Below are 12,709 nucleotides of genomic sequence, written 5' to 3'. Positions count from 1 at the left end.
TGGCCCTTGTCTTAGAGTCACACAACTCAGTCCCTCCACCCCTGAGCCTGCCCAGACTTCCTCAAGAGCCTTCCAAGAAAGTCTGCACTGCAGGCGCAGGGTGGTGGCGCCCAGCTGACTCCTCCGCAGGGCTGAAGCTTGGCAGTACAGGCCCACAGTGAGTCAGAAGGATGGGGCTAGTGATCTCCCGGTGGTGGGTGGCAGGGGCCGGGGGTGGGAGTAGCTACTCTGATTTGTTGTAAAGAAAGATATTGTCCTCGCCCTAGAGTCACACAACTTAGTTTTTTCCTGTTTCTCTCTGACAATCCAAGTCCACCCGGACCTCCTTAAGAGACCTCCCAGAAAGTCTGCACTGTGAGCCCAGGCTGGCAGCAGCCAGCAGACTCCCCCTCAGGACAAGAGCTTGGCACTGCCTGGCCACAGGGAGTCGGCAGAGTGGAGTTAGTGCATTCCCTTAGGCTGATGCTGTATGGTAGGGAGTGCTCAACCCAAGAAAGATGGCATCTGTGTGTGGTATGAGTGAGGGACTGAGCTGAAGGGACCTTGGCCTCTGTAACTTTAGCCTTCTCCCTGAAGCCACTAACCCTCTGAGCCACCCAGAGCCCATGGTGAGTGGCTGCAAATGAGATTTTGTGCACTGGCCCTTTAAGAGGGACCCTGAGTTTCTAGCAGACCCCCATTCTCTCCCTGGCAAACAGAATCCCCACTTTTTTCACAGCCACGTGTTATGTGGGCTCCTCTTTCCAGCTCAGGTGCTCCAGGCTGGGGAGCCTGGCATGAGGTTGAGACCCTTCTCTCTGAAGGGGGAAGCCCTCGAACCTAAGATATCCCCCCAGCGGCCACCCATGGGAGCAGGGCCAGCACTTCCTGCCTCTCTGCCCTTTCTGCGAGCCTCGATGCGGGTTCTCCGGGAAATCCTTGGCTGTAAGATTTCTGTCCAGCTGGTCAGTTGGTTATGCGGGTTGATTGTTCTATGATTCAGATGTAATTTAGTTTGGTCCTGGGGGGAAGTGCCATCTCGGATCTCTGATAACTTTCCATTTATTCAAATATCTGTACTTTTGTTACCCTTTTTGGTTAGGCATTTTTAAAAATGCGAATTTTAACTTCATTGCTACTTTTTTTTTTTTTTATCCTCACCCGAGGACATTTTTTCCATTTTTTGTTCAGATAGAGTGGGAGAGAGAGAGAGGAAGAGAGAGAGAAAAACATTGACGTGAAAGGGACCCATCGAGTGGCTGCCACCCGCATGACCAACCAGGGCTGGGGACAAACCACAACCGAGGTACGTGCCCTTAGCGGGAACCGAACCCGGGTCTCTCTGGACCGCAGGCCGATGCTCCAACCGCTGAGCCAAACCGGCCAGGGCTACTTTTTTTTTTTTTTAATGTAAAAGTCCTTATTCCTGTGGAATTATCTACATTTCATTATACATATGTGTCTGTGGAGGGGGAAGGGTGAGAAAATTATATTTCTCATAAATTGTAGATTGTTTTTGTTATCAAAAGATTTTCTTTCCAACATATGCTGGCCCCTCTTTTATTCATTTCCCAGTTAAGAATTTAGATGTCTGTCTCCTTTACTGAAAATTTTTTTTGAAAGAATCTCTGTTTCTCTTAAGGCCTGACACACATGGGCAATGCAGACAAATTCTTGTTGAATTTCATTACACGTCCAGGGACATTGTATAACTTGCAATGTACTTGCTTGTCGGAGGAAGAACCAACCTCAGAAGTTCCTGCCTCTTCCCACTCTCCTACCCCTATTCATCTCAAAAATGCCCTAATAAAATTTTACAGCCATGTTAAAGTCAACTTTTTAGCAAGAAGAGAGTAAAAACTAAAATATCTGCCTGACTAATTTTCCTTGATTAATTTAAACAAGGTTACTTTAAAGTTCTCTCTTTAATTATTTTATACTACTAATATCTTTATCTTAAGGATTATTTGATAAGTTAATTGTTCCTGCCCTGAATGAAAATTTATTTTTGTTAGAAGACTAAATATATATGGTAAAACTTCACATGATCATCTCTTTTATTTTTTTATGTAATCCTCTCACTTTTTCTTTTAAATAGGAATTTAGCTTGGAACAAAATTGCCATTATTCACCCCAATGCATTTTCTACTTTGCCATCTCTAAGAAAGCTGTGAGTATTTTATTACTTGTTTATGGCAGGTCTTTTCATAATTAGGGGCCCTCTAAGCCCACAGTACACAAATTGCCCAGCCCTCAGTGTTCACACTAGAGCTATAGCAGAACAGAGCGGAGCCCTACCCCTCCAAGGCCATGTGGGCCATTATGTGGATAACTGAAGATCTGGGTGACAGCTGGTTCTTGTTATTGAGGTGCAACTTTCCATTTTTGCTGAGTAATCAAGTGGAATGAAATAAGTTGTCAATTCAGTTGTAAAGGGCTTTCATTTTATAGTTGGCCATCTTGACTAATAGAAAACCTTTCTGTCCCTTTTTCTCCCTCCCTGTCCACCTTTTGTTCTTTTCTGTCTCCATCTCCCTTGTCTAATAGAGAAAGAAGGAATTGGTCAGACAGAAGCTAAGGGGAAAAGGAGGGGAATAAATCCCCAACACTTTACCCCTCACCCCTAACTTAAGCCAGTCAGCATCACTTTTCAAATTAGAGGCAACACCTGCCACTTCATTTATGATATTCCCACTGTAGCAAAATTAAGCTGAGCATAGAAATTCTAATCTGGATGTGATTAAAACATTTCCCCCTGCCATTCTGATTGTAAAATAAAAGGTATCAGGAGCTAAAACCAAAATGGTTACTTTTACCATTACGAGTGAGGACCCTGCTTAGAAGTTTTTATGGAACATTGTAATAATCTTTAGGTTACTTTTTTAACGTAAATGTTTTATGCTAACACACACTAAAAGCCAATTGTTGTTTGATGTTTTGCAGGGATCTATCGTCCAACCGCCTGTCGTCTTTTCCTGTAACTGGGTTACATGGTTTAACTCACTTAAAATTAACAGGAAATCATGCCTTACAGAGCTTGATATCATCTGAAAACTTTCCAGAACTCAAGTGAGTTTGTCATTAAAAATAATAAGATACATTTGTGGTCATGTGAAATAACAGACGTGTTATAGTGGTTTTCAAAATTTATGAGGTCATGGGACTCTTTTGAATTGCATTTCATGCCCTCAGGTCCACTACCCCTGGGGCATTGTTAGGACAAGTCCCAAAGTGGGAGAACGGGTCTTCCTGACCACATTTCCGTTTTCCCAAAGATGCCTCCCGGAATCACTGAGTTCATGGAAAGAGTTCGAAAACCACTGATCCATGGGATATAAACTAGGACATGTAATTAAATAACATTATAACATTATTGTACTCCTGTTTACATTTTTAAATTCATCTAGCTTGTGTATATGTTCTAATAAAATGTACTAAATTAATATTTGCTTGAGGAAGTAATGCTCTTTAAAGCCTTTTATGCTTATTATTGATAAAAAAATTTTAAAAAAGTTCCTTGAAAGATTATGTATACATTTTTTTTTAATCAAAGTACTTTTCACATACTTTGAAACCATAACACAGTAGAGTGTTTGGAAAATAGGAAAGGAGAAAAAACATCTAAAAATACCCACTAGACAACTCTTTATGTTATTTCCTTCTAGACTTTGTTTCCAATGTATTTTTAATTGTTAGAATCATAGTGCATATACAAACTTTTATAATTTTGTCACTTAATATTTTGTCATCCCATAAGTACCTTTTAATGGTGCTACAATTTTCCTAGCAGTCATTTTTTAACATTTTTATTACAGAAATTTTCAAACATAAAAGTAGAGAAAATAATATACCCATCACTCAACCTCAGCAATTATTAACATTTCATAGCAATAATTTTAATAACTCCATTGTTATTATAAATAGTGCTGTAATAAACCTCTTTGTGCACATGGTTAATATTTTAGATTATGCATTAAGGCTAAAATCCAAAGGCAGAATTATTGAGTGAAAGAAGATGAACACTATATTTAACAATTTACTTCTCTATTTATTTTTTTTATTAATTAATTTATTTTTGTTACAGATGTTTCTCCTTTTTCCCCCACTGATTCCCCCTCCCTCTCCCTCCCTGCCCTGTCCCCAGCTTTGTTGTCCATGACCTTTGTTCATGCATACATGCATATAAGTTCTGTGGTTTATCTCTCCCCCACCACCCCCTCTTCTGAGGTTTGTCAGTCTGTACCCCACTTCCACGTCTCTGGGACTACCCCATTCCTCAGACTGTTATGTTCATTATATTCCACAAATAAGTGAGATCATATGATACTTATCTTTCTCTGTTTGGCTTGTTTTGCTTAGGATAACAATTTACTTCTCTAAGTGTATGTTTTTCCTTTGGTTTTGTTCATTTAAAGGGTTATAGAAATGCCTTACGCTTACCAGTGCTGTGCATTTGGAGTGTGTGAGAATGTCTATAAAATGTCTAATCAATGGAATAAAGGTGACAACAGCAGTACAGATGATCTTCATAAGAAAGATGCTGGAATGTTTCAAGTTCAAGGTAAGACCAGCTGTCCCAGTGATGAAACTGTGTCTGGAAGGGTCTTGAAAAGTCATCAGACAGACCTGAACTCCAGACACCTCCCTGTGTAATCCCCAGCAAGCTGGGAGTCCATCCCACTTTTTAAAAACTCCCAGAGAAAGAGAAAGTTCCTTGAGCATTCATTCTAAAACTTCAGCTCTTCTCTAAGTGAATTTTTAATTCTTTTTTTTTGGGGAGGGGGTACGTGCCCTTAGCAGGAACTGAACCCAGGACTCTCTTGTCCACAGGCCGATGCTCCAACCACTGAGCCAAACCGGCCAGGGCAAATTTTTAATTCTTATATGTATTAGATCATCCTTAGCATATATAGTATAAATATGGGGTAATTATTAATATTGATATTTCCATAAACTTTTCAAAGGGCCTCATCTCTGTGGTTACCTATCTCAAACATGCTTCTGGGCTCTTTTCTCCAGAAGACAGAGTCCATTTTCGTTCCTATGTGGAGGATATAGGCATTTTAGATGCCCCCATATTTCAGCAGAAGGGCTTAAGAATCCAACTTCTTATCTAATTAATTCCAAAGCATTCTCCCCTCTTGCCCCACAGGGGTATCTGTCAGGAAGGTGAAATGAGATAATGTCTGTGGAGCACTTGGCTTTCCTTGAAGTAAGACCTTACTTAAATACACAGCAATGTACCTCAAGCCACACCTGTGGTAATGAGGAGGTGCTCTGGACAGCCCCGTTTTCCTTCCCCTGCCAACTCTGCATGTTTGCACAGAGTCTGAACAGACTGGCTTTTCTTCCTTTGGGCCTGAATGATTTGTTGATTCCTAAGCAAGGGTGATTCACTCTGTCTGCACATAACCTTCACATTTCTTCCCCCACACGTCGGCTTAAGGAGCTGTCATGTTGGCCATCTACTTTTTTGTTTTAAGGCCACAGCACGTGTCCTGTGCTTGTTCTTGCTTTAGTTTTTGCTCTTAAAAAATAAAGTCAAACAATTAGAGCGCCTACTATGTGTCAGGCACTGTTCTAGGTCCTAGAGGTACACAGTGAACAAGAGACGCAAGGTTTTTCATGGAGTTTATTTTCAAGGACAGTGATTCTCAACCCTGGGCCTGGAATCACAAGGAAGTTTTTAAAAATATTCATGCCCACGCCCCACAACAGATCATACAAATCAGCATATTTGGGAAAGTGTCAGATGGCAAATCTCTTGTGTCATAGAAACCTAAACCAAGCACCATCAGAGAACACAGCCCAGAACATTTGCACTATAGCTAAGTGTCAGAAAATTAGATAAAATGGTTCTTCCACTGGAGAGGCCCACAGCCTCTCTCTAATTTAGGTCAGGGCAATTTGGGGCCATCATGAGTTCCAAGGAACAAGAACAGAATGAGAGAGCTCAGATGTTCCGACCAGGAGTCCGAGGTTATTTTCCCCTCCCCCCAGTTTTGCTGGAATACTGTATCATATAGTACCTTGAGTAGAACATCCAAAGGCAACTTTGTAGTGGACTTACAAGAAAGCCAGAGCCCAGGAAAGAGCAGAATGTTCGACCTTCCATCCCTTTGTGACACCTCAAGTGCAGGCAGCCCAGAAGCCTCCTCCCTGATATTTGGTGCCTTGAAAAGAGATAGAACTAATCATTCCAGGACTTCTCATCCCTGCAGATGAGCGTGATCTTGAAGATTTCCTGCTTGACTTTGAGGAAGACCTGAAAGCCCTTCATTCGGTGCAATGCTCACCGTCCCCAGGTGAGAACGGGGCCAGAACTGCCTCAGCAGCAGCTCCCACTGACTCTGAGGCCATCAGTGACATATGGCTGCCCTTCAAAGGGAAATCTGTGCCACCTTTGTGGCTCCTGGCTGTCCCTCCCCATGGGGACCTTTAAAATACAAATGTTCATTCCCTGGAGTTGGTCTCCATTCATAAAATATTTTTTGTGGGAGACTTTTAATTCAGGTTCATGGAAACTGGAGCTAGAAGCATATGGAATTCTTTTTATTTGGTGGTGGTGGTGAGCATATGCAATTTTTAAAATGATATTAGCAATTTAGCCTGAACTAGTAGTATGCAACAGTCTTGCTTCCTGTCATCACTGATTTTTTTTTTTTTTTACAGTGATTTATTTCAAGTCTTCCCTAAATAGCTATTTGGTTAAAGCAAGTAATAGTTTATACATATAAATAAAATATATCTTTATGGACTTCATTAATTGTCCCATTCCCAGAAATAGGATGGGCCAGTTGAAAAAAAAAAGACATCTGGGAAGGTTAGCATTTTATTTTCAACAATTAGAATGTCCCTTGCTCTCTCAAACATCAGATGCCATTCTAAAACTAAGACAAGAGTTTCAAGAAACATGCCTTCATACTATCCATACTGCCTCTTCTGGTATTATGGAGTATTTTCCTAGGATTCTCCTTTTCTGGTTACAGAATCTTCTTGAAGCATTCTGGGGACAACAAACAAACAAAGAAACCATAATGAGCCCAGCCGGTGTGGCTCAGTGGATTGAACACTGTCCCATGGGCTGAGAGGTCCAGGTTCTTACTGATCAGGACATGTGCTCGGCTGCAGGCTTGATCCCCAGAGTGGGGTGTGCAGGAGGCAGCAGATCCATGTTTCTCTCTCTCTCTCCCTTCCTCTCTCTCTAAAAAATCAATAAAAACATTTTTTTAAAAACCATAATGAAAAGCCCAGGAGACCTGGCTTTTTACCTGGCCCTAACACTGCTGTTTTTGGGGGACTCGAATCAAGTGATTTAAATTCCCCATCTCCATGTGTCTGTGTACAGCTGGGACACATGAGCTCCTGGTGTGCCAACCTCGTCAGTGCCACAGGAGCAGTGATGGTGGTCGAAGAAAGTGAAGTGTGCCACAAGGAAGCTGGGTGTCACTGTGGCCATTATTGGTGTCCTAATGAAAGAAACAAAGAGGTAATCTGGCAAGAGTGGTGAGCCGTGATTTGACGCCCAGTCTTTCTTCCTTGGACTTCTAGGCCCCTTCAAGCTCTGCGAGTACCTGTTCGGTAGCTGGCTGATCAGAATCGGAGTGTGGACCGTCGCAGTTTTGGCCCTTACTTGTAATGCCCTGGTGACTTCAACAGTGTTCCGGGCCCCTCTGTACATTTCCTCCATAAAGCTGCTCATTGGGTTAATCGCAGCGGTGAACATGCTCATGGGGGTGTCCAGCGCGGTGCTGGCCGGCGTGGACGCCGTCACCTTCGGCAGCTTCGCGCGGCACGGCGCGTGGTGGGAGCAGGGGGCAGGGTGCCAAGTCGTGGGGTTTCTGTCCATTTTCGCTTCGGAATCATCTGTTTTCCTGCTGACCCTGGCAGCCCTGGAGCGCGGGTTCTCGGTGAAATGCCCTGCAAAGTTTGAAACGAAAACTCCGTTTTCCAGCCTGAAAGCAATCATTTTGCTGTGCGCGGTGCTGGCGGTGACCATCGCCACGGTGCCCCTGCTGGGCGGCCGCGAGTACAGCGCCTCCCCGCTCTGCCTGCCGCTGCCCTTCGGGGAGCCCAGCACCACCAGCTACATGGTGGCTCTCGTCCTGCTCAACTCCCTCTGCTTCCTGGTGATGACCATCGCCTACACCAAGCTCTACTGCAACCTGGAAAAGGGAGACCTGGAGAACGTCTGGGACTGCTCGATGGTGAAGCACATCGCTCTCCTGCTCTTCACCAACTGCATTCTTTACTGCCCCGTGGCTTTCTTGTCCTTTTCCTCTTTGCTGAACCTCACGTTCATCAGTCCCGAGGTCATTAAGTTTATCCTTCTGGTGATTGGCCCACTTCCTGCTTGTCTCAACCCCCTCCTCTACATCCTCTTCAATCCCCACTTTAAGGAGGATCTGGGGAGCCTGGGAAAGCAAGCCCACTTCTGGGCAAGGTCGAAACACTCGAGTCTGATGTCCATTAACTCTGACGACGTCGAGAAGCAGTCCTGTGACTCAACCCAAGCCTTGGTGACGTTTACCAGCGCCAGCATAGCCTACGACCTGCCGCCCAATTCCGGCTCACCATCCGCTTATCCAGTGACCGAAAGCTGTCACCTTTCATCGGTGGCATTTGTCCCATGTCTCTAATTAAATGTGAGAGAAAACGTTTTCAAAAATTGAAAGCCCCAAAATGTGAGATTGAGTATATCTGAGCAGTAACTGAAAAGAGCTGAGTTGAAACTTGATTTTTTTTTTAAATCTCTCAGAGTGAAAAAGCTGAAAACCTATTGAGACTGCAGAGTGAAAAGTGAGTCTAAATGCTGCTTGTGTAATTTGTTCAGCAAAGAGATAGATCAGTCACACTATTTAGGTAAGCCCAGATTTTTTTAAAGGCAGATTGAAATGTTCAAAAAAGATTCTCCATGATTTCCATTGAATTCTTTTTAAAATCACCAATCTGACTGGGGGAGGGAGGGGTGTGACCCTGACTCACAAAAGGAGTTTTAAGCACCCAAACCCCTTAAAAGATGCAACGATGGTTGGAGGTATTAGAAAAATAAGGGTTTTCAATGGCCTGCGGTACCAAGCAAAGGTTGTAATCAAGAGGATTTCATTTTAACGACCATGTGGAGATGTTTTAGTCCTCCTCTGCCTTTCCGCAGCAAGGGTCCTTCCATGTCACCAATCCCCCCCACCCCACGAATGGCTAATATAAGGCACTATTCATTTACTCGCATGCACCTCGTTTTTAGAAATGCCTCATTTATCAGCACTCAATGGCTCCATCCTCAGTGGCATAAAACTACTTACAAATATTTTGAAAGGAAAATGAACTTAAATTCTTAAATTGCCATGAAGGCAATCCTGTACAGGTGAGGTTTGCCTTGTTGAATTCATTTTTAACTCCTTGGTGCCCAAAAGTCAGCAGAAAAGTCCATTGCTGGCAATGGGCATACCTAGTAAAGATGGTAGCAATCTCTGATTTTTTTTTTCTTTCTCCTGGGTGCATGCACATTTTTCGCAGGAGGTTTTATCAGTTGACTCAAACTGATATACATCTTAAGGTAATGATCAAATGCAGGCATGACATGAATTAAGTCCACTGACATAACTTCTCACACATGCATCTCTAGTAGCTCTAGCAACGATGTCTGAAATCACTTTAGACTCAACAGAGACTTGGTAACATATTATCCTGTTTATTTAGCTTGGTTTTAGCTGTGTTGTGTTTTGGATCAACACATTAATGTCAGGAACATGACTTCTCTGCTTATTCCATATTTAATACTTGTTAGGTATTTTAAGAGGCAAAATTATTAAATACTAAAGGTCAAAGGATTAATTTGTAACTTTAATATACTGCATTAGCTTCAATACATTCAAACCAAAAGACTGTTAGGTAGATTTATTTTTATATAAGCATGTTTATTTTGATCAGATGTTTTAACTTGGAATTGAAAAAAATACATTTATGAGATGTTTTATAAGATGTGTAAATATAGAACTGTATTTATTACTACAGTAAAGATTCAGTAACACAAATGACCATGATAATAAACCATGTACAGTGGCATATTCTTCCATATATATTGTGTTTCTCTGCCTATTTCCTTTAAATTCATTAACTGTATATAATATATGTAAATGTATAGTACTTGTAAATAGTTTCCAAACTTGTTTTTCTGTTGGGTACAAAATAAAGAAATTTGTAATAAAATGTGTGACTATAAAACAAAATATTTTTAAATTATTTATTGAGCCCATAGGCAAATATATGATGTCCTAAATGTTTTTATTTTTGATGTGTAAGTACATTTGCTATCTAACTATTTACACTTTAGTATGTTAGATATTTTGGACTTACCTTAAGAAGTAAATCTTTCACAAGAACAAAACAAAATATCTTTACTGAATCCTGGACTGTTTTAACTGTGACTGATCAGCCATTTTGTCATGACGAATGACTTGGAGAAGTTGATGGTCCCCATTGGTAGTCTGGGCTTCATAGCCACAACCTATTTCTTGTGCAATGTAAAAAAAAAAAAAAAAAAGATAAAAATAGAAAGAAAGAAATGTATAAATAACAAATCAATTTTTTAATTATTTAATATGAATATGACTTTTCTATATATTCTTCCTTTGAAAAAAACATACCGCTCTTAGGTCCTGACTTCCCAGTGAGCTGCCAGCAGCCCCGCCCTGGCTACTGCTTTCCCTGCACGTTTCTAGAGCAGAGCAGGGCCCCGCCCAGCCCTCTCCCGTTGCTTCTACCCTGAGCGCTTCCTTTGTTTCCCATCCCCAGCATTAGCAAATGTACTCTCAAAAGCTATATATATATATATATATAACAAGTGATATAGAATTATACACTTGAAACCTATATAATTTTATTAACCAATGTCAATCCAATAAATTCAATAAAAACTAAAAAAAAAAAAAAAATTACATGACTATGTCAAGGTCAAAACATAAGGACATGGGACTCTCAGGGCACAAAGAAACACACCGGTCCCCTTCAGTTTCTGTTCCCCAAACATAAGACAAATGATTTTTCTAAACACCTTGGGCCAGACCTTCCCAGCCTCAGTGGGATGCCTGATCTCCCTGTATAGGTTATAATATAAAACCATCAAATGCTGCTTGGAGGCCCAAAATTATTATTAGGATCAACCCAGATTTACTGGGGACCCCAGGGCACCTAGCACTGAATTTCCTACCATTCATCAGCTATAACCACATGCTTCAACCTACTCTCGTTAACAGGCATCCAATGGAGTCCTACTGTACAGTCCACACTTGGTTTGTCTTCAGCTGCAACAAGGATCATAACATAGTCTCCCTCCTCTTAATCTAACTCCTCTTAGCCCAGGCAGCAAATACAAAAGTTGCCTCCAGAGCAATGGGCTTCAGTTTCTCTTCTCGACGAACTTGCTTCTCAGTGTCCAAAGTTAGGAACATGTCCTGGAAGCCCACCCCTTTCTCTCCCGCTGGAGAAAAGAAGTCAGTGAAGTAATTTTCAAAGGGAAAACAACAAATCCACTCACATGTATTTCTTTAAAAATCTCCACGCTCTATTACTTTATCAGCAAAATCTAGGTACAATACATCTCACACCAAACACTGCTCTATCAAGTGTCTACTAAATGCTCTCCCCTGTAACACCGCAAATCAGAATGACTGGGATTACAGCCACAGGTAAATCAGTCTACAGTGAGAAGGAGAAAAGAGATATGATAAATATTGAAAGACTGAAGAAAACAAAAACAAAAAATCTAAAGAACATAAACAGGTGCACTAGCCTAGAGTAAGTGGTTAACAATATTTTATGCTTTCAAAACTGGATGCACTCAGTCCACACACGTTGTGTACCTACTATGTGCCGTGTTCTGTGCACGTGGAATAATAAGACAAGGTCTGGAATTTGCATTCCAGCGGAGAAGAGAGAGACAATAAGCAAATATAAACAAGGAAATATCTGAAAGGGACATGAGGGAAATGAAACTGAATAGCAAGTCAGTGATAGGCATGTTACTTTATTTTTTTAATTTTTTTTTATTTTTTAACTATTATTTTTTTTAATCTTTATTGTTGAATGTATTACAGATGTTCCTCATTTTTCCCCCATTGATGGGCTCATTCCCACTCCCGTCCCCCTCCTGCCTTTCCCCACACTGTTGTCTGTGTCCATTGGTTATGCATATAAATTCTTTGGTTTATTTCTTCTCACCCCCCCACCCCCTTCCCTTTGAGGTTTGTCAGTCTAGCAACCAATTTGTACTTCTTAATCCCTTCACCTTTTTCACCCATTCCCCCAACCCCCCTCCCATCTGGCAACCAACAAAATGTTCTCTATATCTATGAGAATGTTTCTGTTCTGCTTGTTCATTTTGTTTGTAGATTCGATTGTTGATAGCTATGTATTCATTGCCATTTTTTTGGTTCATATTTTTTATCTTTTTCTTCAAGAAGATCCTTCAACATTTCATATAATAATGGTTTGGTGGTGATGAACTCCTTCAGCTTTTCCTTGTCTGGGAAAGTCTTTATATGGCCATCGATCCTAAATGACAGCTTTGCAGGATAGAATAATCTTGGTTGTAGGTTCTTGCTTTTCATCACTCTGAATATTTCTTGCCACTCCCTTCTGGCCTGCAAAGTTTCTTTTGAGAAATCAGCTGACAGTCTAATGGGAACTCCCTTGTAGGTTACTAACTGTTTTTCTCTTGCTGTTTTTAAGA

The 12,709-nt window shown here is 41.4% G+C and overlaps 1 protein-coding gene across 4 annotated transcripts in view; it reads left to right on the top strand.

Annotated features, from left to right (window-relative positions):
* The window catches only part of LGR5 (leucine rich repeat containing G protein-coupled receptor 5), a 163,535-nt gene extending 154,726 nt beyond the window's left edge, over positions 1–8,809 (top strand). For all 4 annotated transcript variants that reach the window (XM_036251772.1, XM_036251768.1, XM_036251771.1 and 1 more), the window contains 5 exons: positions 2,078–2,149; positions 2,923–3,048; positions 4,395–4,540; positions 6,201–6,284; positions 7,531–8,809. In XM_036251772.1, coding sequence (XP_036107665.1) covers positions 2,078–2,149; positions 2,923–3,048; positions 4,395–4,540; positions 6,201–6,284; positions 7,531–8,618 — 1,516 coding nt within the window. In that variant the 3' untranslated portion in view covers positions 8,619–8,809. The remainder of the gene's footprint in view (positions 1–2,077; positions 2,150–2,922; positions 3,049–4,394; positions 4,541–6,200; positions 6,285–7,530) is intronic.
* Positions 8,810–12,709: the final 3,900 nt, after the last annotated feature.

Source organism: Molossus molossus, unplaced genomic scaffold, assembly GCF_014108415.1.
Source record: "Molossus molossus isolate mMolMol1 unplaced genomic scaffold, mMolMol1.p scaffold_m16_p_10, whole genome shotgun sequence".
Taxonomy (NCBI): Eukaryota; Metazoa; Chordata; class Mammalia; order Chiroptera; family Molossidae; genus Molossus; species Molossus molossus.
The sequence above is the reverse complement of the archived record's forward strand: the minus strand, read 5'-3'. Positions and strand labels throughout refer to the sequence as shown.